This window comes from Myotis yumanensis, unplaced genomic scaffold (genome assembly GCF_028538775.1).
Source record: "Myotis yumanensis isolate MYYU_CA2020_CCGP unplaced genomic scaffold, mMyoYum1.0.hap1 SCAF_2, whole genome shotgun sequence".
NCBI lineage: Eukaryota > Metazoa > Chordata > Mammalia > Chiroptera > Vespertilionidae > Myotis > Myotis yumanensis.
In genome coordinates, this window is record NW_027223753.1 from 720,416 (window position 1) to 743,822 (window position 23,407).

Below are 23,407 nucleotides of genomic sequence, written 5' to 3' on the forward strand. Positions count from 1 at the left end.
TCGTGGCCCCAGTGCGACACGGCCACGGAGGGGAGCGAGCCACAGCGTGGGGCCGGGGCGGGGCGTGGGGCCAGGGCGGGGCGTGGGGCCGGGGCAGCAGAGGCCCTGGGTGAGCAGTTGTCCGGAGCTCTGACCCCGGGAGCTGTGGGCAGGTCTGAGAACACGGCTGCCCCGCCCGTGTGGGGAGGTGGGGAGGCGGGGAGGTGGGGGGGCGGGGAAGTGGGGGGGGGGCCGGACCCGGGGGCTGGGGGGGCTGTGGGCCCTCACGCGATGTGGATGAAGTCCCGCAGGTGCTCGTCCACGCCCTCCAGCTTGCAGTAGTTGATGGTGTAGGTGGCGTTGATCAGCGTCATCCTCTTCTTGTACACTTTGCCGATGTCGAAGTCCTGGGGACACGGAGCGTTACCCTCGCGCCTGGGCGACCGGAGCCGACAGGCGTGGCGAGGTCCCACCCCCCACGGCTGCCCCTCTGTGGCCCGAGGAGCAGGGTGAGGGTGCCGGGCTCGCCCGAGTCTGAGCAGGAAGCAGCTTCCGGGGGACCCCAGGGGGAACTTGGGGGGGCGTCTGGACAGCGGAGGGCCCAGGGCTGGGTGCATCCTGGCGCCCCCAGCCCCTCCCCTGCAGAGGCAGAGGCCTGTCCTCTCTCCCTTTGCAAGAGGACACTCAGAAGCCACACCCCTCGAAGGTGGCCTGAGCCGGTCACCCCCGCACCAGGGCCGGGAGCCCTCCCCTCCGGCCGGGCCGGCTCGCCTTGAAGTGGATGAGCTTGGGCTTGCTGTTGAAGGGGCAGCCTTTGAACTCGCGCCCGGACGCCACCTGCTTGTGGACCACCCTGCCCCGCAGCTGCTCCACGGTGCGGGCCAGGATGTCCTTCTCCATCTTCGTGCCCCCCACGGGCCTGCGGTCCACCTCCTCCTTGGGCACCTGGGGTCACAGGACAGAGCCTGGGCCGAGGGCAAGGCCTGGCCCAGGCAGAGGGAGGCGCGCCCCGTGCAGGGGCCACCAGGGAGCCCCGACGTGAGCCAGGCGGGCGCCTCCCTTCAGGGGAAGAGAAGACAAGACGGCCAGGACCCCAGCAGATTTTCGGGAGACGGCGGCAAAGCGGGGTTTCCTACGGCGAACTCGGCCCAGAGGCACGGAGAAGGGGCCCCCCGCCTCGGGGACGGGCCAGCCCCAGGGCTGCCTTCCTGGAAGTTCTGAGAGTCCCGGCCGAGGAGCTGGGTGTCCTGCTGCCCTCGCTGCCCCGGCCGGAGGGCCTGTCCCCAGGTGCCCACCGCCCTCCTGGGCCTGGCTCAGGTCCCGCCCTCGAGTCTCGGGCTCCCTCAGCCCAGCTTCCCCGGAAGCAGCGTGGCTTTGCCTTTACGGCAACGGCACCGCTCCTGTGTGGCCTGGCCGCAGCTGCCGGTGCAGGGACAGAGCCATGGCGGTGGCCGCTGTCCTGGGAGCACCCCGCACAGTGACTGCCTGCCTGGCCCCTCGAGTTGCGCCTGCTCCTTCAGGGCCAGGCGGCCAGGGCTCTGCACGGAGCACGTTCCTTGAAAAAGGCTTTCAAAGGACGTTCTGAACTCGTGCCTTTTCTGGAAATTCTTTCCCGAAGACCAAGCAGAACTGGAGGCCCCGACCGCCTCCCTGCGGAGCCACCACGGAGGCCGGGGAGGTCCGGGTCGGGCGCCTCGCAGGTCACGTGTGAGAGCAGGTACCTCGTGCGCCTTGTAGCCCTTGTTCCAGAGCCCGGAGATTTCCGGCTCCACCAGCGTCTGGTCTTCCCAGCTGAGGCTGCCGGAGGCGCCCTGGATGGACTCGCTGGAGATGGCTGACATCAGCCCGGAGCGGCCGGGGAGGGGAAGGCTGTCGCTCTCCTGTCGGGGGACCAGCAGCCAGGACACGGGGTCAGGGCCCGCTCCTCCGCCCCATTGCAGGCTTTTCCATATAAAAGACAACAGACAACGCGCGCATCTCCACGCTGGGCGTTTGCTCCGACGCCCGCGAGGCCACCCCCTCGCGGACGGCTGTGCCGTGTCCTGCCTGACCCCGAGCTGCCGGCATTTCTGGTTTTCCCGGAAAACACCCCGAAATGCCCGGTGGTGACGGGACAGAGCCCGGGCTCCGAGCCAGACAGGACGTCAGGCAGCGGTCAGGACGCAGAGGGAGGGCCCCGGGCGGCTGCGGGAGGGGAGCAGGCAGGTGCCGGGGAGCCCAGACGGGCCTGGGAGACAGGGAAAGGGCTGAAATGCACGGAGAGAGGGAGCTGAGGGCGCTGCCGCAGCGGGCTGTTGAAGCCAGTGACCGTGACCTTCAGATGCTGGGGTCACAGGGTCACCAGGCAGAATCGAAAGTGCCACGCCAGGCTCAGGAGGGGCAGGCAGATGGCCCCCAGTGTGGAGGGAGGACGGAGGGAGGGAGGGAGCGGGGAGGACAGACGAGAGGAAAGCTGCCGTCTCTGCATGTGGGGGGGGGGATGGGGCACAAGTCGGCCCTGGCCCCTGGCTGACCTTCCGTCTTGGCCTGTAAACTGGGGAGGGAAGTGGCCCGAGCCGTGGCTCCCGTGGCTGACGAGGCGCAGGTCCTGGGTCCCACCCCTCACCCCTGAGCCGTCGCCCGGGACAGGCTGGCTCCCAGGTGGACACACGTGGCCGCCGCCACCTGCAGCGGAGCTGAGCCCTGCCGCTACCCTGAGCCCCTTGGAGGGGACCATGAGGGCCATCAGGCTGCCCAGTGCAGGGCCACCGCCCTCGGGAAGAAGCGGGAGAACCAGGAGGGGAGGGATCCTTGGCCTGGATCCACGCACGGGGAGGTGACGCCACGTCCCCAGGACGCCGCCCAGACGCCGTGCCCACTGGGCCCTCTGCTCCCCGCGGGGCTCACCACTGGGCCGGGAGCCCCGGGCGTCCTCCCCTCACTGACGTCGGCCAGGTAGTCCCAGGTCTTGCTCCTCAGGGAGGGCCGGGCGGTGGCCGTGGCCGTGGCCATGGTGGTGGCCGTGGCCGGCGGTGATGGCGGCCTCCGCCTCCTGCTCTCCTCAGCCTCCTCCTTCAGAAGCCGACCCACGATCTCATGCTTCCTGAGCGTCTGCTCCTCCTCGAAGGAGCTGGGGAAGGTGGCGGCTCAGAGCAGGCGTGCGGCTGGGCCTGCCCGGCCCTCGGCGAGCACAGGCCCTGCCCAGCCGCCCAGGCCTGGCCCCCCTGCTCCGGGGAGCCCAGGACTCGAACCTCCACCCAGTCCAGTCCCCACAGCAAACAGGGGCCTCGCCCCTCGTGAGCTTCCTGCTGGCGGCAGGGGTGCCCAGGAGGCGCACACACAGGGCAGCATCAGGGCCTGAGGCTCCTCACTCGCCCGCTCACTCCAGCTGCTCCTCCTGCCCGACCCCCGCTTCGGCCCCAGACGAAGGGACTGGGGGTGGGGTGATGCTCAGGCACCAAGATGCCGGGACGAGAGCCGCTGTCCCAGGGAGCGGACCAGGAGGTCACATCTGGGTCGATGCCAGCAGCTGGGAAGGGGGGTGGGGGTGGGAGGACAGGACAGGCAGGAACCTGGGCCTGAGCGAGCACTCCTGCAGGACCCCTGGGGTGCGCCACCTGTGGGGCCTCCTCTCAGGGCCGGCGTGGCCCGGGAGCTGTGGCGGGGACCTTGCAGGGCCCAAGGGCTGTCTCGGGGTGAATGACAGCTGCGCTGAGCTATGGTCTGGGGGGACCAGAGAGGGATGCCCCAGAGCTGAGCACTGAAGATGAGCCCCAGGAAGGGACAGAGAGTGGGGTGGGGGAAGGCTGGTGGCGGGAACAGCGCCTGGAAACCAGGCAGGAAGCCGAGGGCAGCGCCCGAGCACATGGGTGGGAGGGGCTGGGCCCTGAGCCCAGGGGCCTGGGCAGGGAGGGTGGAGGGGGGGACTGGAGCCTCAGGCTGCATCCCACAGGCCTGTCCTGGGGGGGCTCAGGCAGAGGCAGAAGCACCCCCTCCCCGCCCCCTGTCAGGCCGGCACCTCTGGGGGCCTCACCGTTTCTGGGCCTCCAGCTCCTGGCGCCGGTGCTGATGGAAGAGGAGCTTGAAAGCGTTCCCGCCTTGGGCCAGGATCGCCTGCTTCTCCGCCTGGGCCTTCTGCGCAGCCAGCTCGGCCCTGGCCTTGCCCCACGCTTGAAATTTCCGGAGCGTTTCCTTGAGACAGAACACACAGAGGTCACAGCACTAGCAGGGCCTGCACACCAGCAGACGCATGCACACACCTGCACATACATGTGCATGCCTGCACTCGGAGCCCCCTCCTGCGTCCTCGGTGGCGAGCCCGTCTGCGCGGCTGTGTGCCGCCCGCTCACCTCCGCGCCCTTGCTCTTTCTGCCCACCTGCCCCCCATCCCCCCAGTGCTCTCTCCTGCCTCTGAGCCTTTACAGAGGCTGTCGCTCCCGCCCCCCCCCCCCCCCCCAGTTTCCCTGGCCGAACTGCACATGCTGAGCCCCGGGGGTCACCTCCTCCAGGGCGGCCCGGGCCCTGGAACCTGGTCACCGCCCTCCCCACAAGGCCAGGCCGGTGGAGGGCGGGCCACGCTGCTGTCCTCCGGCCGACCTGTGCCTGACGAGGAGGCCGGGCGGACGCAGGGCGTGTCCCCAGGGAGCACTGAGTCCTGAGACGAGGACGTGGGGGCACTTCCGGGGGCCGGGAGGGGGTTCGGGAGGGTGGGCAGGGTGCGGACGGCTCGCCCCACGGGGGCCTGAGGGTGAGGCTGGAGGCGGTGGGAGGCGGTGGAGGTGGTGGGGGCGGTGGGGGCGGTGGAGGGGGTGGGAGGCGGTGGAGGGGGTGGGAGGCGGTGGAGGCGGGTGGAGGGGGTGGAGGCGGTGGGAGGCGGTGGAGAGGGTGGAGGGGGTGGGAGGCGGTGGAGGCGGTGGAGGGGGTGGAGGCGGTGGGAGGCGGTGGAGAGGGTGGAGGGGGTGGGAGGCGGTGGAGGCGGTGGAGGGGGTGGAAGGGGTGGAGGCGGTGGAGGCGGTGGAGGCGGTGGGAGGCGGTGGAGAGGGTGGAGGGGGTGGGAGGCGGTGGAGGGGGTGGGAGGCGGGGGAGGCGGTGGAGGGGGTGGGAGGCGGTGGAGGGGGTGGGAGGGGGTGGAGGGGGTGGGAGGCGGTGGAGGGGGTGGGAGGCGGTGGGAGGCGGTGGAGGCGGTGGAGGGGGTGGGAGGCGGTGGGAGGCGGTGGAGGGGGTGGGAGGCGGTGGGAGGCGGTGGAGGCGGTGGGGAGGCGGTGGAGGCGGTGGAGGGGGTGGGAGGCGGGGGGAGGCGGTGGGAGGGGGTGGGAGGCGGTGGAGGGGGTGGGAGGGGGGTGGAGGGGGGTGGGAGGCGGTGGAGGGGGTGGGAGGCGGTGGGAGGCGGTGGAGGCGGTGGAGGTGGGTGGGAGGCGGTGGAGGCGGTGGAGGGGGTGGGAGGCGGTGGGAGGCGGTGGAGGCGGGTGGGAGGCGGTGGAGGCGGTGGAGGGGGGTGGGAGGCGGTGGGAGGCGGTGGAGGGGGTGGGAGGCGGTGGGAGGCGGTGGAGGCGGTGGAGGGGGTGGGAGGCGGTGGGAGGCGGTGGAGGGGGTGGGAGGCGGTGGGAGGCGGTGGAGGCGGTGGAGGGGGTGGGAGGCGGTGGGAGGCGGTGGAGGGGGTGGGAGGCGGGTGGGAGGCGGTGGAGGCGGTGGAGGGGGTGGGAGGGGGTGGAGGGGGTGGGAGGCGGTGGAGGGGGTGGGAGGCGGTGGAGGGGGTGGGAGGCGGTGGGAGGCGGTGGGAGGCGGTGGAGGGGGTGGGAGGCGGTGGGAGGCGGTGGAGGGGGGTGGGAGGCGGTGGAGGCGGTGGGAGGCGGTGGGAGGCGGTGGGAGGCGGTGGGAGGCGGTGGGAGGCGGTGGAGGGGGTGGGAGGGGGTGGAGGGGGTGGGAGGCGGTGGGAGGCGGTGGGAGGCGGTGGAGGGGGTGGGAGGCGGTGGGAGGCGGTGGAGGCGGTGGAGGGGGTGGGAGGGGGTGGAGGGGGTGGGAGGCGGTGGAGGGGGTGGGAGGCGGTGGAGGGGGTGGGAGGCGGTGGGAGGCGGGTGGGAGGCGGTGGAGGGGGTGGGAGGCGGTGGGAGGCGGTGGAGGGGGTGGGAGGCGGTGGGAGGCGGTGGAGGGGGTGGGAGGCGGTGGGAGGCGGTGGAGGGGGTGGGAGGCGGTGGGAGGCGGTGGAGGGGGGTGGGAGGCGGGGGAGGCGGTGGAGGGGGTGGGAGGGGGTGGAGGGGGTGGGAGGCGGTGGAGGCGGTGGGAGGCGGTGGGAGGCGGTGGAGGCGGTGGGAGGGGGTGGAGGGGGTGGGAGGCGGTGGGAGGCGGTGGGAGGCGGTGGAGGCGGTGGGAGGGGGTGGAGGGGGTGGGAGGCGGTGGGAGGCGGTGGGAGGCGGTGGAGGGGGTGGGAGGCGGTGGGAGGCGGTGGAGGGGGTGGGAGGGGGTGGAGGGGGGTGGGAGGCGGTGGAGGCGGTGGGAGGCGGTGGAGAGGGTGGAGGGGGTGGGAGGCGGTGGAGGCGGTGGAGGCGGTGGAGAGGGTGGAGGGGGTGGGAGGCGGTGGAGGCGGTGGGAGGCGGTGGAGAGGGTGGAGGGGGGTGGGAGGCGGTGGAGGCGGGTGGGAGGCGGTGGGAGGCGGTGGAGGCGGTGGAGGGGGTGGGAGGCGGTGGAGGGGGTGGAGGGGGTGGGAGGCGGTGGAGGCGGTGGAGGGGGTGGGAGGCGGTGGGAGGCGGTGGAGGCGGTGGAGGGGGTGGGAGGCGGTGGAGGGGGTGGAGGGGGGTGGGAGGCGGGTGGGAGGCGGTGGAGGCGGTGGAGGGGGTGGGGGCGCCTACCCGGTTGGCCGTAATGCTGTCCTTCAGGGCCAGCACGGCGTCCATGCGCCTCTGCACGTGCTCGCGGGCCTCCTGCTCCCGCTGCTGCTCCTGCTCCTGCACCCTGGGGAGCGGGCACCCTGAGCGGCCGCCCCGAAGGGGAACCGAGGCCACGTGGACCGCAGCCGCGTTTCCGGGACGAGGCCGTGCCCGTGGCCCTGCTCTGGACACGCGGGCACGCAGCTCGAAGTGAAACGCACACTTTTATTCTCGTTCGAGGCTGGTGATGAGGTTCAACGACAGATGGAGGCTGGGCCGCCTGCCCAAGCCTCCCCCGCCCGGCCACCAGGAGGGGCGCTACCTGCCCAGCGAGGCCTTCAGGAACTTCACCGCCACCCGGTGGTTCCGCCTGGCGTCCTCCACCAGCTTCAGGTGCCGCAGCCCGTGCTCCTTCTGCAGGTGCGTGGACCTCCTGCGAGACAGGCCCGGCTCCAGCTCGCCCGCCGCGCCGGCAGGACGGAGCCCAGGAACCAGGACCCGCGGGTGCGGACCTGGGCTTGGGCCCCACACGGGCGGCAGAAAGGGGTGGCCCAGGGTTGATTTGTAGAGAGAGGGGGGCCCCTGGATGGAGACAGAGCCGCTGAGCGATGAGGGTGGTCACACACACACACGCACACGCGTGCACACACACACACGTGTGCGTGCGCAGGGGCTGGAGGACGCGCATCCTTCGGGTGGGGTGCTGGGTTCCTGGCTGTGACACACCTGGGGGTGCTCTCCTGTTCAGAGCCCAGGGCTGAGCCTCGGGACGACGGGGAGCCCGAGGGGGGAGGGGGTCCAGGAGGGACATTGACGTGAGGTCGATGAGAGGGACTCGGGCAGGGGCAGGGGCAGGGGCGGGGCAGGGGCGGGGGCGGGGGCAGGGGGCGGGGCGGGACCGGGGGCGGGGCGGGGCAGGGGGCGGGGGGCAGGGGCGGGGCGGGGGCGGGACCGGGGCAGGGGGCGGGGGCGGGGGGCGGGACCGGGGCAGGGGCGGGGCCGGGGCAGGGGCGGGGCCGGGGCAGGGGCGGGGCGGGGGCAGAGGGCGGGGGCAGGGGCGGGGGCGGGGGCGGGGGCGGGGGCAGGGGCGGGGCAGGGGGCGGGGCAGGGGCGGGGCAGGGGCGGGACCGGGGGCAGGGGCGGGGCGGGGCAGGGGCGGGGCGGGGCGGGGGGCAGGGGGCGGGGCAGGGGCAGGGGCGGGACCGGGGGCAGGGGCGGGGCGGGGCAGGGGCGGGGCCGGGGGCGGGGGCGGGAGCAGGGGCGGGGGCGGGGCCGGGAGCAGGGGCGGGGCGGGGGCAGGGGCGGGGCCGGGGCAGGAGCGGGGCCGGGGCAGGAGCGGGGGGCGGGGCGGGGGGTGGGGGCGGGGCCGGGGCAGGGCCGGGGGCGGGGGCAGGGGCAGGGACGGGGGCGGGGCCGGGGGCGGGGGCGGGGCAGGGGCAGGGCCCGCGTCGGCCCACCTGACCCTCAGCAGCCGGTTCCGCTCCGTCTGCCCCCAGGCCTCCTTCTCCCTGGAGAGCTGCTGGGCCGCCTGCTCCCGCAGGCGCCTCCCCGAGGCCTCCCGCTCCTCCGGGGCCGCCCGCTGCAGGCCGTCCAGGTGCCCCTCCAGGGGGGGTGAGGGGCCACGCGGCGTTCCTGGCGGAGGAGGGGTGTGTGGGCGAGGGCACCCGTGGCGGCGGCCCCCTCCGGGCAGGAGCGCCCGCCACGCGCTCCCCCTCAGCGAGGCCTGCACCCCGCCTGTGGGTCCCTCTCGGCCTCCAGCTCCGAGGGGAGGCGGCCCACGGCTGCCCTGCACAGCGGAGGAGAGGACGGAACGCGTCAGGGACGCACCAGGGCCGGGTCCCCGAGCGCCTGGAGGCCACGCACCCCAGGCCCCTCTGAGGCTCGGCGGTGCCTTCGCCGGGCCTGCCATCCCCACGGAGCCCCCAGCCCCCCCCTCACCCCGCTCCCCGTGGCCTCCGCGCTTCTCCAGGGGGGCCGCTCCCCGCCGCCAGCCCCTCGGAGCGGCAGGCCCACGGGCTGGGGCAGGAGGAGCGACAGCAGCTGAGCGCGGCTGTGGGCTGTGGGCTCCCTCTCTCCCTGCCCTCCTGCCCTGCCCTGACCTCAGATCTGGTCCCGCTGCGCTGCGGAGATGAGCGGGTGGGGGGGGGGGGGGCAGGGGGTGGGCGGCCGAGCCCCCGCGTGGCCTCCTCACCGGGGCAGGCCCAGCCCCGGGCACCCTGCCCCTCCCTGCAGGTCCCCAGGACGCCCCTCTCTCCGCCCACAATGCTCCTTCCCCGTCTCTGCCAGCGGCTCCTTTTTGTCACGGGGGTCCCAGCCTGGAGTCACCTCCCCGGGGGGCCCTGCCCTGTCCACCTGCTTCCAAGTGACCGCCCGTCTGGGCCTCTGGCCACTGGCTGCCTGCCCTGGTGACCACCCGACACTTGGAGTCCATTCTGGGTTGTCCATTTCTCACACGGCTTGTTGTTAATCCTCGCCCGAGGACATTTTTCCATTGATTTTAAAGCGAGTGGGAGGGGAGGGGGAGAGACAGAGAAACATGGACATGAGAGACCCATGGACTGGTTGCCTCCTGCACACGCCCTGACCAGGGCCAGGGATCAAGCCCGCAGCCGAGGTATGTGCCCTTGACGGGAATCGAGCCGGGACCCTTCAGTCTGAGGGCCGGCACACTGTCCACTGAGCCACACTGGCCAGGCCACTTCCCTGAGCGGAGGCTTGTCTGCCCGTGGCCCCGCCCACCGCCCTGCACGGCCCGGACCTACCCATGGTTGGCCTCCTTGGCCTTCACCCTCTGCTGCTGCCGGATGAGGAGGTCCATCCGCTGGGAGGCGCGCAGCTCCCCTCTGCAGTGGGAAGGCGGAGCCGGTCACGGGCTGGAGGGCAGCACGGCCTCCCTCTCCCCGGGCACCTCCGCTGCTGCCCGGCCTCCAGAGGGGCGGGGCCGGGCCGGGCCGGGCAGGGCAGGGCGTGCTGCCTTCCCAGGGTCTCGGGGCCAAGCTCGCCCAGGGGCTGATCCTTCTGTTTCCTGAAAACCCCGCCGGGAGCCCCGTGTGCCCTGCGCCCACAGGGGGTGACCTTGAATGGGAAGGCCCCGGGGCACAGAGGGCACAGGCCTCAGACCGTCGGACAGCCACGCCGACGGGGCTGTCGCCTCCGTTAAAACTCCAGAACCAAACCCCGGCACCGGCTCTCACGGCCGAGACTCGGAGCCCGCCCCACGAGGTGCCAGGGATCTTGGTTTTCTCAGGGGAAGTAGGTACTGAGGTCGCGCAAAAGAACATTGTGTGGCCACAGCTGGGGTGGCCCAGTGGAGAGAGCGCCGGCCTGCGGACTGGACGGTCCCGGATTCCATGCCGGTCCAGGGCACATGCCCTCGGTTGCAGGTTCCTCCCCGGCCCGGGGCCCTGGTTGGGGCGCGTGCAGGAGGCAACCCTTGTCTGCGGTGAGGCTCACAGGGAAGGCGGCCTGCGTGCCGGGAGACACCGACGGCCGGGGCCAGCACGCGCCGCCCGCACCTTGCTTCCAGGTCACTGGGCGGGAAGCATCACAGACCCCACACCCGACACGCGGGACGAGCGGCCGGTGGGCTGCACAGGGGTGACGGCCGTGCGAGTGTTTCCAGCTTTTCTGTGAGTGAGATGTTTCTCCACAGATGCTGGGACACGCAGTGGGTGGCACTGCGGCTAAGCTGGGTGGTGGCCGGGCAGCAGGGAGGCCGAGCCAGCAGGACCCGGGGCAGGAGGGGCAGCCGCAGCCCGGAGGCCTGTGCATCGAGGCGGCAGAGGCCCAGCCCCGGCCTCCAGGACCTCAGCCCGCCCCGGGTCTGCCCGCCGCACCCCCCCCCCCCTGTCTGCCCGCCCCGCCCCCCCCCACGCCCCCGGGCCAGGCTCACCTCGTTCTCTGGAGGAGGAGGTGTTTCTCTTTGTGCAGCTGGTCCAGGCGGCCCAAGTCCTTGCGCAGCATTAACGCCTGGACCCAGTCCAGGACGGACCTCTTCTCACCACCCTGGGCCTTCGGCTCTCCCCCTGGGCTGAACGCAGACGCCACCACTGCCGCTGAGCAGCCAGCACGCCCTGCGGGACGCAGCCCAGCCAGCCCCCGAGTCCGAGGGCCTGGGGTGCCCCCCAGCACCTACCGGCTCCCCAAGCAAACACCGCCCTCAGCCCCCGGAGGAGGGGTCTCCACCTCGAACTCGGGGTCCTCCAGCTCATCTCTCTCTAGAAATCGAGATAAGAGTCAAGACAGAAAAGCATGTGAAGACATTCAAGTGGGAAGTTCTAGGACAAATCTGGACAAGCTCAACATGGACAAAGGTGGTGATGGCGTCCCAGAGCAATGGTTCTCAAAGCGTGGTCCCAGGAACCCAGGGGCTCCCTAAACCTCTCTGGGGTGGGGGTCTGCAGAGGCAGAACCATTTTCACAATTATACCAAATGCATTTGTCTTTCCCACGCCTGTTGTTGCTGTTGTCCATCCTCACCCGACATACTTTTCCATTGATTTTTAGAGAGTGCACGGGAGGGGGAGAGACAGAGAGAGAGACATCCATGTGGAGAGACACATCGATTGGTGGCCTTCTGCACGCGTCCCCACCAGGGCCGGGGAGGGAGCCTGCGACCGAGGGGAGGGCCGAAGCTCTGTCCACCGAGCCGCCGGCCAGGCCCCTCCCCACCGCTCCCCGAGGGTGCGGTGCAGTTTGCAGAGGCCGCACGACATGTGACATGGCAGCAGGCGTGGGAACCCAGCTGTCTCCGCCCAGGCACACTTCTCGTGGGCTCATAGTGCGATTCTAAGTGGATAAATCAGTGCAGTATCTTCAGCCTCAGTGTTTAACGCAGCAACAATCGGGAGTTATAACCAACATCAGCAGAAGCCCTTGGGGGGCGGGGGGTCTCCGACAGCTGTTCAGCAAGTAAGGGGTTCCCTGACAAGAGCAGTTAGAGAATCGCTGCAGGCTGCGGGCAAAGCGTGGAGACTGACTCCGCTCCTTCGAGAATCTCCACAAAACGACGGGGAGGGAGCTACCCGGGAGGGGCTCAGCGGTGAGGGAGGGCAGCTCGGTCTCGGGGGAGAGGGGGGCAGAGCCGGAAGGGCGCGCGGGTCAGGGAGGGTCCGCCCAGCTCAGCGCCCAGCGGGCCGGCGGGCGGTGGGCCAGGAACCCACGTTCTTCCTGGGGCCCAGCAGTGCCCCCAAAACTTCAGACCATCAGAAAAACAACAACAACCGAAACAACGCGGCCACACCCCAAGGACTGGGAGGGAAATGGCCTTAGGGTTCTCAGTGAAGACGGAAACGAGACCCTAACGTCGGCCACTTTGAAAACTCGCAGACACAGCTTATCTTTGTTTCGACTAAAGACACAGTAATATCAGCTCCCTCTTTGAAAAAACAACAACCGTGTTTAGGAGACTCACGCCTCGCCTGGCCGGTGGGGGCTCCGCGGTTAGAGCGCCGGCCTGCACCCCGAAGGGCCACAGGCTGGACCCGGCCGGTGAGGGGAGCGCATGTGAGAGGCAATCGATCCAGGTGTCTCTCTCACACGCTGCTGCTCCCTCTCCCGCTCCCACTCTCGCTAAAAGTCAACGGAAAAAATATCCTCAGGTGAGGATTAACCAAAAAGAAAGAGATGCCTCCCCCTGAAAAACCACAAGAGTCCAGGGACCGGGAAGCGTGTCCCGTCTCCGGCCGCTCTCTCACCGTCCTCCACGAGCGGGATGTCCAGGAGCTCCAGCTCGGGGGACACGCAGGCAGCCCTCTCCATCTCGGGGGCAGGAGTCGGCTGCAAAACACGGTTACAAAACACAGATGCACACGATCGTAGGCTTTTAAAAATACCCTAGAGTTGGATTTCGTAAGAACTAACAACTTCTCTTGTCAAAAGACGTTGCCCTGACCGGTGTGGCTCAGTGGATAGAGCGTCGGCCTGCGGACTGAAGGGTCCCCAGGTTCGATTCCGGTCAAGGGCATGTGCCTTGGTTGCGGGCACATCCCCAGTGGGGGGTGTGCGGGAGGCAGCTGATCGATGTTTCTCTCTGATCAATGTTTCTAACTCTCTATCCCTCTCCCTTCCTCTCTGTAAAAAATCAATAAAATATATTAATTTAAAAAAAGACGTTAAGAAGATGAAGAGGTGAGCGTGGACTGGGAAGGACAGCGCAGCACAGGTGTCTGACGCGGGGCGCACGTCCACGACACACCCAGGGTCCCTACACCTCATCGAGACAGAGGGCCAAACCCCACGTGACAGGGGCAGACCTCCAGGGACAGACACCACCCAGGAGACCGGCGAGCCGCCAGCTGGGAAGCCACCACGGCCTCAGTCAGGTGCCTGGTCAACCCCAGGGCACAGGCTGGTTAGGCCTCCTGAGGTCAAGGGCCCTGATGACCCACTCGGCCGGTGTGGCTCAGTGGTTGTGCGTTGACCTATGAACCAGGAGGTCAGGGTTCGATTCTGGTCAAGGGCACATGCCCGGGGCTGGGGGCTCCATCCCCAGTAGGGGGCGTGCAGGAGGCAGCCGATCAGTGATTCTCTCATCATTGATGTTTGTTTCTCTGTCTCTCACCCTCTCCCTTCCTCTCTGAAATCAATAAAAATTTATTTTTTTAAAGAGTGTATTTTCCAAGAAAAGAATCCTGGTAGCAAAATAACAAATAAGATAAAATACAAATAGAGTGAAAGACCAAGCTAAAGAAAAGCATCTTACCAAACTGGATTCAAAACCAATAACAAAAAATCGAACTCCTCCACCGCGTTTTGAGAGCCAGGAAAGGTTGCGCTGCGCGGAAACTGTCACCAGGAAGCCGGGCCGTTGCTTAGAAACGGACAAAACGCTTAGGCAAAGGGCAGCGACAGCGTCAGGGGTCACTCGCGTGCAGCCCGACGCCCGGTTCCCCAGGAGGACGCGGCAGTTCTGGGTCCAGGACGGGAGGGCGCCCTGTGTGCGGGCAACAGGCTCCCAAGTGTCGGGGGCGACAGCGCCCCGCGGGCACCTGGTTCTCAGATGCCTCAGGGAAGGCCTTCCGCGTGGGGTCCACTTGCAACTTCCACGGGAACCTGGGGTTGTTCGTGAATTAGGAAAAGCACGTGCGCCGCGTCCACGCGCGAAACGCCCGGTGCTTGGATGTGAGCAGACAGCGCGCCGGGGCGGGTTTGCGTTTAAAACCAAGTGGGTGACAAGCGCGCCCCACCCCCTTCACCTGCCCGGACGCCGCGGTCCCCGGTACAGCCGGGCTGCGCTCTGCTCAATACTCGCCCCGCCAACTGCGCGGGGACAGCACGCGACCCCGCGCCAAGCCCGAGCAGGACCCACGGCCCGGCTCCCGCAAACCGCCGGCCCAGGCGTCGGTCCCGCCTGGGAGGCGGCCAAAGCCCCAGCGCCCGGCCCCGGGCTCCGGGCAAACGGACCCACCTCTCGGCCCACCTGCCTGGGGTCCGGGTGGCGCGGGATCTGGGCGGAGACTCCCCGACGGCGGCCCCTCCTCCGGTCCCTCCTCCGCGGCAGCGCAGCACCGGCGCCCGCGCGGCTCTCCCCGCAGCCCGGGGTTTGGAGCGGCGGCTCCGCGGCAACGGACGGCTCCACGGGGAGGGGTGCTCGCGCCGGGCGCTCCCCCGCTCGCTCGGCGATGGCTCCGTCCAACGGCAGCGCGCCCCCCGCCCCGCGCTAGGCGATGGTTTGGTCCCGCGCGGGTGCCCGGGATGGCGGGTTGGATGGTGGCGGGGCTGTGGGCTGCGCCCCTGCGCCCCTGCGCCCTTGCGCCCCGGGTGGAGGCCGCGGCCGGGAGGTGGAGGGTCCGCGTTGGCCCGGCCACCAGGCCGCTGCGGAGGAGCCCAGTGGCCTGGACCCCAGGCCTGACCGCCTCTCTGGTTCCGCCCAAGCAGCTGAAGTTCGCACTCGTTGCAACTTGAGACATTAGAGCGGCCACGTGAGGTCAGGGTCCCACTTCTCTTTCCAAGGGGCCGATTGGGCCGCCAAGGGTGGGGGGCGTGTCCCTTCAGCCCTAAGAGGAGCCCCCGCGGGGTGGGGGGGCGAGGAGGAAGCGCTCCGTGCAGGCGGCTCAGTGTGTGAACTCCCGCTGGGCTGCAGCTCAACCTCACGGGGTGGCCGCTCCCCTGCGGGCAGCACAGCCAGAAGACAGTGCGGCTGTTAAACGAGGCCCCTCTCCAGCTTTCCGGGGGCTCCACCTGTTCCAACTCAGCGCACCCCTCTGCCCTGAGCTGCCCAGTGCACCCCCCTCTGCCCTGAGCTGCCCAGTGCACCCCCCTCTGCCCTGAGCTGCCCAGCGCACCCCTCTGCCCTGAGCTGCCCAGTGCACCCCCCTCTGCCCTGAGCTGCCCAGTGCACCCCCCTCTGCCCTGAGCTGCCCAGCGCACCCCTCTGCCCTGAGCTGCCCAGCGCACCCCCTCTGCCCTGAGCTGCCCAGCGCACCCCCTCTGCTCTGAGCTGCCCAGTGCAACCCCCCCCCCCCGCCCTGTGCACCCCTCTTTGCCCCAGTGGGACAGCCTCAGTGTTTCAGCTCCAGCCGACAGAACACCCCCAGCAGAAAGGGAAAGTGTGGCCCTGGCCGGTGTTGCTCAGTGGATAGACCCTCGGCCCGAGGACTGAAGGGGCCCGAGTTCAATTCCCGGTCAGGGCACATGCCTGGATTTCAGGCTTGATCCCCAGGGTGGGGGGTGCAGGAGGCAGCCCAGCAATGATTCTCTCTCATCATTGATGTTTCTATCTCCCTCCCTCTCTGAAATCAATCTATACATAGAAAAGCCTAAGTGATTGTTATGACCCATGACTGAAACAACCGGAAGGACCTGTTGACTGGAAGGACGCTATGACATGCACTGACCACCAGGGGGCAGATGCTCAACGCAGGCGCTGCCCCCTGGTAGTCTGTGCGCTCCCCACCTCCTGCTGCTGGCAACCCCCCCCCTCCCCACAGCCAGGCCCCCCAAGCGCTGCCTCTAGTAAAAACATATTAAAAAAAAAAAAAAAAGGAAAAGTGCACTCCCAGCGCTGGGGGGGGGGGGGGGGGGGCTGACTTATCTAGACAGAAGTCCCCACCTCTGATCCCTGATTGGTCCATCCTCATGCAAATGAGGACTCTAAAGCCTCCAAGTTTGATTGGTCCAAAAGACACTGTCCTGATTGGTCAGAATGGAACTGCTCTGATTGGTAGGTGACGATGCTGAAGGGAGGTGTTATGGCTGCACAGCTCTGATTGGAGGGGGAGAGCCTCAGTCCTATTGGTTGAATAGGATTCTGGGAACTCGTTTATAAGGGCCCCGCTCAGCTGGTAAGAAGACCCAGACAGGTAGGTAGTTCAGGGCGGGTTTCTCCAGGAAGTGCAGTAACTGTGAGAGGCCCTTGTGTAGGAGTGGCTGCTAGGCTCTGCTTCAAAAACAGAGGGTTTTGGCTCAGTGGATAGAGCACAGGCCTGTGGACTGAAGGGTCCTGGGTTCGATTCCGGGGCCTCCATCCCCAGTGTGGGGCGTGCAGGAGGCAGCTGAGCAATGATTCTCTCTCATCATTGATGTTTCTATCTCTCTCCTTCTCCCTCCCTCTCTGAAATCAATAAAAGTATATTTTTTTAAAAAAGAAAAAGTATTTAAAAATATACATATTAAAAAAAAAAAATTTGAGCCCCAACCGGTTTGGCTCAGTGGATAGAGCGTCGGCCTGCGGACTGAAGGGTCCCGGGTTCGATTCCGGTCAAGGGCATGTACCTTGGTTGCGGGCACATCCCCGGTGGGGGGTGTGCAGGAGGCAGCTGATGGATGTTTCTTTCTCATCGATGTTTCTAACTGTCTATCCCTCTCCCTTCTTCTCTGTAAAAGATCAATAAAATATATATATTTTTTAAAAATTTGAGCCCAGTTGGCCACCAGGAGCTCTTAGTAGGTTTCTTCTCTCGGGGTCCACAGGGCACAATATGCCAACCTGGTCTGGGGCTGAACGGAGCGTCCCCAGTGCTTTCTCCGGCCCCCACCCGTCTGCTCTTCTCACATTACGGTCCTCACTGCCACTCAGGGCTGGCACACGGGCGAGGGGGCCCGCCCCTGCCCTTGCAGAGCTGGCACCTCTCGGCACCCCGCTGGCCACTGGCCGGCCTGGACCCGAGGCTCCGGGTGCCACGGTGAGGCCTGTGTTTTCCGGGGACGGTCACCCATCAGAGCCAGGAAGCCTGGCAAAGAGCGCCTCCCCCGTGAGAACTGGAAGTTGCCAGGAACACCACGTGGCCTCCGTCCTTCGGTGGTGCCCAGCCTTTCCCTTCTCAGAATGTGGGGCCTGAGGAACAGACCTGAGTCGCCATAGTAACCCACAAGCGTTTTTTGTGAGAGGAATCGTGCTTCTCTTCCCCTTCCCCCCCCCCCCGAATTATGGGGCTTCTTTCTGATCAGCTTGCTTCTCCGGCCTCTCCCTGTGAATGGTTAATGCGGGTTTACTACGCAGGGAAGGAGGCCTTGGTCGGCCGGCTCCGTTGGTTGGGCGTCGTCCCATGCACTGAAACGTCACGGGTTCGATTCCCGTTCAGGGCACATGCCCGGGTTTCAGGCTCCATCCCTAGTGGGGGGCGGGGGGGAGTGCAGGAGGCTGCTGAGCTCTCGGATCCATGTTTCTCTCTCTATCTCTCTCCCTTCATCTCTCTCTAAAATCAACAAAGATATAGTTCAGACCAGAAGGGAAGGACAGCAAAAGACCAAAACCAGCGCAGAATGGTCTGATGAGGCAGGGGGTGAGCTGGGACTGGTGACTGGGGCCCACCTGGGCGGGAGGCACCATCTGCTCTCAGCTCGCGTCCTGGGGGGTCTGTGGCTGAGTGCCCCTCCGTGGGACGAACCGGCTCACCACCGGCTCATGTCAACAGGAACACGCCCTCAAGCATGTCACCCATGTCATAATGAAACAACGTGGAGCGATGGTCTTTGAGGACCTACTGTGTGTGGACGCCACCAACAAGGAGGCGGCCCGTCGGTGAAACCTTCACCATAACTAATAAACTGGGGGGGCATGGGGCACACGACGGGAGGGAGGGGGAGGGCGGGGCGTCCGGGGTCGGCTCGGGGCCTGGCTGAGTCGCACTGACACCCTAAGCGTGAAAGCCGGAGCTCTGGGTAGCTCATGAGGCCCCACCTCCCGGGGAGGAGGGAAAAGCTGGGACCAGGACGAGGTGGCCGTGCCGAGCTCTGGGGGGATGGGATCTCAGCGGAGGTGAAGGCACCGGCCCAGGTCAGGGTCTGGTCTTTCGTTCAACGTCATTTCCCATCTCACCTCAGGCGGGCGAGACCCTTCGGTGCAGGGGCGGGTGCTCTACTGAGCCACCCTGGCCAGGCTCACCTGGCTCTGGACAGGGCTGGCGTTTTCTCCAGGACAGACAGGGTAAGTCCCGCCAGCTCACAGGCTCCCTAAGTGCCCCCAGCAGTTACTCCTGCTTCACTCTTGCTTATCCCTTCACCCCCTTCACGCGGGCGCTGCGCTCAAACATTGTCTTTTCTTTGTTTCCTCACTGACGGCCTGTTTTCTCCTAGACCCCGAGGCCCAGGCGGGCGGGACCTTCACTATCTTATTCACACCCAACATCTAGGGCAGTGATGGCGAACCTTTTGAGCTCAGCGTGTCAGCATTTGGAAAAACCCTAACTTAACTCTGGTGCCGTGTCACATACAGAAATTTTTTGATATTTGCAACCATAGTAAAACAAAGACTTATATTTTTGATATTTATTTTATATATTTAAATGCCATTTAACAAAGAAAAATCAACCAAAGAAATGAGTTCGCGTGTCATCTCTGACACGCGTATCATAGGTTCGCCATCACTGGTCTAGGGCAATACTTGGCCCATGGCGGGCGAATAATTACACACATATTTGCTAAGTGGATATTGATCTGTGTAGGGGCTCTTCTTCTTCCTCTTCTTCTCCTCCTCCTCCTCCTCCTCCTCTTCCTTCTTCTTCTTCTCCTCCACCTCCTCCTCCTCCTCCTCCTCCTCCTTCTTCTTCTTTTAAATATATTTTTATTGATTTCAGAGAGGAAGGGAGAGGGAGAGAGAGAGAAACATCAATGATGAGAATCACTGATTAGCTGCCTCCTGCACGCTCCTCCCTGGGGGTGGAGCCCACAACCCGGGCGTGTGCCCTGACCGGGAATCAAACCGTGACCTCCTGGTTCGTAGGTCGACGCTCAGCCGGTGAGCCCCGCCGGCCGGGCTAGGGGCCTTTCTTGAAGAAGTTTCAGGAAACTATTCACTGACCGAGCTTTCAGAGACGACGGTTTCTCTGCTTTGATCTCCCCAGCACCCTGCACCGAGGGCAGGCAGCCGGGACCAGCGGGAGGCGGAGGGGCCATGCTCTCCGCAGAGGGCAGCCCGCCCCCTGGGCGCACGACTCCCGGGGGCAGCGGCCTTCTGAAGGAGTTCCAGGTTGTCATTCGTCTTGGCATCTAAAGGAGAAGTTTTTCTCACTTGATTGACAGCCCCTTTGTCAGGAATTGTTCATTTCGTGCAGCATTTTCTGTCACATAGAAGAATTCAAATTGCCACTGCAGAACACATGAAATAGGAGGGTAGGATTCTGACTTCTCCACATGGACCGGGAGCAATTGCACTTGGGCATCTAGTTAATTCGTGGAGAGAAAAAAATGCTCCAAGTGGCCAAGTACATGGGTTCTGGGGGGCGGGGAAGGGGGGTTGATTACTAAAAACGGCAACAACGCTAAGCCTGTTTCCTGGTGACCGGCCCCCCTGTTTATGGAGCGGCTGATCTCCGGCTGCTGAAACATTCCACATTCCATCCTTCCTGCCAAGCGCCCTCCGCCTCTCCACTGAATGGATCCATCTGAAAGTCACAGGATTAATAATTACACTGCAGCTCCAGGAAACGCTGCCCGAGTCGCTGCCTTCGTCCTGTTTGATCCATGTCCCCCGGAAAGGAACGCAGCACCTCGCACACGGAGCAGCCGCTTAAATTTAGCCGCGCTGCTTCCCCTCCCGCTCCCCGTGAGTCACCTCTGCCGCCCGGGGCGCATCCTGCTGCCCCGATGGACTCGGGCCAGCCCTCCGCCCGCCCGGCCTTGGCACCAGCCCTTCCCTTGCGCTGCAAGCTCCCGGCAAAATGCTGAGCCAAGGAAACGATGCAGAAGGGGCTGCCGCTGAGGGCCGCAGGACCAGGCCGACCTGCAGACCGAGTGTGAGTGTGTGTGCATGTGTGTGCGTGTGCATGTGTGTGTGTGTGTGTGTGTGTGTGTGTGTGGCTTTCCCACTGTCCCCTGGGCGCTGCTGTCCACAGCCGTGTTGTTGTCACCACAGGAGCTCAGAAAGCACCTGCCACACCTCCCAGGGCCGGGCGCCTGCCGGTCCTGCTCAGCGCCATATGGGGGAGCGTGGCACCTGCCTGCCTGAATACAGGCTGGGATGGCAGCCGCTCCCCGAGCCCAGATCCCCAGGGCTCTGTGTGTGTCCTGCCTGGCGGAAGCCACCTCCGGCTGGTCATTCGGGACAAGTTACAGCGTCACCTGGTCGGATACGCGCCTCGTCTGACCCGAGAGAAGGAGGCTGTCTGCCTCAGGGGCCGCGGGCACGAGGGGCGCGAACTGGCCCTGGCTGGTGTGGCTCAGTGGATAGAGCATCATCCTGCGGACCGAAGGGTCCCGGGTTCGATTCCAGTCAAGGGCACGTACCTCGGTTGCAGGCTCCTCCCCAGCCCGGGCCCTGGTCGGGGCTCGTGCAGGAGGCAGCCCATCGATGTGATTCTCTGTGTTTCCCTCTCTCTTCCGCTCTCTCTCTAAAATCAATGGGAAAATATCCTCGGGTGAGGATTGAAAAAAAAAATGGCCACGGCTGGGGGTCGTGCGGGTGCCTGACCCAGGGCCAGAACTCGGGGCAGCGTGGGGAGAGTTGGCGACTTAGGGCACTTGGCGCGCTGGCGAGGACCCCAGAGCTGCTTTGTCACCTCTGTTCCGTGGCCGGGGACCAGGCCCCCTGCCCTGGGCTGTCCCGGCTGCCAAGACTGGGGGGGGGGGGGAGTCGCCCAGGCGTCCGGTGACCAGCACAGACCTGGTCGGAAGCAGGGGCCTCCACCGACAGAAGCCCGCTCACTATGTTGAAAGGTCCACCGAATTCGCACTTGGAGGGTGGGGTCCCCCCTCCCCCCAATCCCCGGGGAGGTAAGCACAGGGACTGCCCGAGGGTTCCCGGAGGAGGGCAGTGGTGGGGCGCCTGCCAGATCGACGTGTTTCCGGAGAAAACGGCCTGTTCCCCGAGTCAGGAAGCACGTTCTCTGGAGTCGCGGTCAGCCCCCTGGACTTGAGGGGCCAGGACACCAGCTGCCCCTCTCACGACCTCCCTTTGCAAATGAACCAACGAAGCCGGCCTGGCTGGTGTGGCTCGGTGGTTGGGCATCCGCCCTGCACGGGGAGATCAGGGCACATGCCCGGTGGGTCTCCAGCTCGATCCCCAGCAAGGACGGGGTGCAGGGGCAGCTATCGATGCTGACGTTTCTCTCTCATCAATGTTTCTCTCTCTCCCTCTCCATCTCAAATCAATTAAAAAAAAAAAAAGCCAGAAAAGTCCCCTGTGAGGCCACAGGGCCAGGGAGGAGCAGAAATAGGCCGAGTGCCCCTCTTCCCAGCTGAGTGAGGTGTTTTCCGTCCCGGTGTGGCCCTGCAGGATCAGGCGGGGACGGGCTGCTCTCCGGGCTGTGCTGGGCCCCGGGTGGTTCTCCCCGTCCCCACAGCGAGTCTGGGCGGAGCTGATGCCGTGGGATGAGGCAGGCTCAGCAGCGCCCCAAACACCTTGGAGAAGGAACCGTGAGAACCCCATTCTCCAGATCCCAGCGGAAGCCGACAGAAACCACGCGGTGCCCGTGAAGCCCGCGCCCGCCCGGGGAAGGGAGGGGCCTTTAGATTTCGGGTTTGCGAGCATCCCTGGCGTCCCGGGGAGGAGGCTGCTGCTGGGAGGCTGTGGGTCTGCAGGTGGCTTCTTATTTTTAAAATATGTTCTTACTGATTTCAGAGAGGAAGTAAAAGGGAGAGAGAGAGAGATATCGATGGTAAGAGAGAACCATCTCCTCCTGGGGATGGAGCCCGCCACCCCGGGCCTGTGCCCTGACCGGGAATCAGACCGTGGCCTCCTGGCTCCTAGGTGGACGCTCAGCCTCCGAGCCCCGCTGGCCGGGCTGCAGGTGGCTTCTTTACCCCTCGCTCTCCTTGGGGTTTTGCAGGGTGTTTGCCTCCAGGGCTGGAGGGGGAGGAGTCGATTCGATGCCGGTGTCCACCCTGGCCCTGCAGCGGGGTTCACAGCTCCACTCCTTTCGATGCTGAGAAGGTCCCGGCCATGGCGAGTCGCTCAGTTGATCAGAGCATCACCCCGATACGCCAGGGTGGCGGGTTTGATCCCTGGTCAGGGCACAAACAATAATCAACCAAAGAATGCATAAATAAATGAAGCAGCCTCTCTCTCTCTCTCTCTCTCCCTTCTCTTAATAAATAAATAAATAAAATACTGCCCTAGCTGGTTTGGCTCAGTGGCTAGAGCGTCGGCCTGTGGACTGAGAGATCCCGGGTTCGATTCCAGTCAAGGGCACATGCCTGGGTTGTGAGCTCGATCCCCAGTAGGGGGCGTGCAGGAGGCAGCCAGTCAATGATTCTCCCTCATCATTGATGTTTCCATCTCTCTCTCCCTCTCCCTTACTCCCTGAAACCAATAAAAATGTATTTAAAAAAATAAATTAAAAAAAATAAATACTGAGAAGTTCCCGGTGCTGACAGCCTCTGAGAGACGCCGGGACCAGGGCAGCGACCGACCGTCCCGCACGGGGCCCAGAGCTCAGGCCTGAAAGGCAGCGGGAGCCCCTGCGTGGCCCGGGCAGCCAGGGGCCGCCAATCACACCCCCGCGTTGGCTTCGGAGACTCTGAGCCCGTGTGTTCCTACATTTATTAATCGCCTAGTGTGTGCCAGAGGCTTGGACACAGGCGACGCCATGAAGAAGCAGGCAGACGGGTCCCTGTTTCGGGGCGGGGGCGGATGACAACATCATCCTCGGGGACACTCGCGGCACTTGCTCTGAGCCTGACCGTGCTCTGGGCACTGCTTTTTGTTTGTTTTTCATGAATTAATTCCTCGACTCCCCCAGCAAACCCAGGCAGATGGACACGTGGGAACGAGGCCACGTGGCCGCAGGCACACACTCGGATGTGCGGCCTGTGGGCACCTCGAGCCCAGGGCTCCTGGACTGGACGGACCCAGGTCAGCCAGAGCGGGAGGTCCCCCCACGGGAGGCACGTCCGCTGAGACCCGGCCGGCGTTCTTGGGGCCCGTTTCCAGCTTCGGGGGAGAGCGCGGGGACCAGCCCTCCTTCTGGCCTTGGCACTCAGGGTTGGGGTGCAAATGCCCAGCAACACAGCCTCCCACTCTCCCTCCACCCGCTCCTGCGCTGGGACAGACCTCCCAGGACCAGTGCCCGTCCTCCAGGGCCCCCACGAGCAGCTCCCTGTCTGTTGGCAGCTGACATCGAGTCCAGAGTGAATAAATGCCTAAAGTTGGGGATCAGCTTTTTTTGGGAAACTGCTGCAGAATTTTATGTTCAAAGGAACTAAAACAG

General features: G+C 66.1%; 1 protein-coding gene across 2 annotated transcripts in view; it reads right to left on the minus strand.

Annotated features, from left to right (window-relative positions):
• The window catches only part of CFAP74 (cilia and flagella associated protein 74), a 30,755-nt gene extending 21,089 nt beyond the window's left edge, over nt 1–9,666 (minus strand). For both annotated transcript variants that reach the window (XM_070403876.1, XM_070403877.1), the window contains exons 1-9: nt 9,584–9,666; nt 8,279–8,453; nt 7,144–7,254; nt 6,804–6,906; nt 3,992–4,149; nt 2,866–3,088; nt 1,701–1,859; nt 751–924; nt 268–386 (exon numbers count right to left, since the gene is read on the minus strand). In XM_070403876.1, the coding sequence (XP_070259977.1) occupies nt 268–386; nt 751–924; nt 1,701–1,859; nt 2,866–3,088; nt 3,992–4,149; nt 6,804–6,906; nt 7,144–7,254; nt 8,279–8,453; nt 9,584–9,587 (1,226 nt within the window). In that variant the 5' untranslated portion in view covers nt 9,588–9,666. The remainder of the gene's footprint in view (nt 1–267; nt 387–750; nt 925–1,700; nt 1,860–2,865; nt 3,089–3,991; nt 4,150–6,803; nt 6,907–7,143; nt 7,255–8,278; nt 8,454–9,583) is intronic.
• Between the last annotated feature and the right edge of the window lie 13,741 nt (nt 9,667–23,407).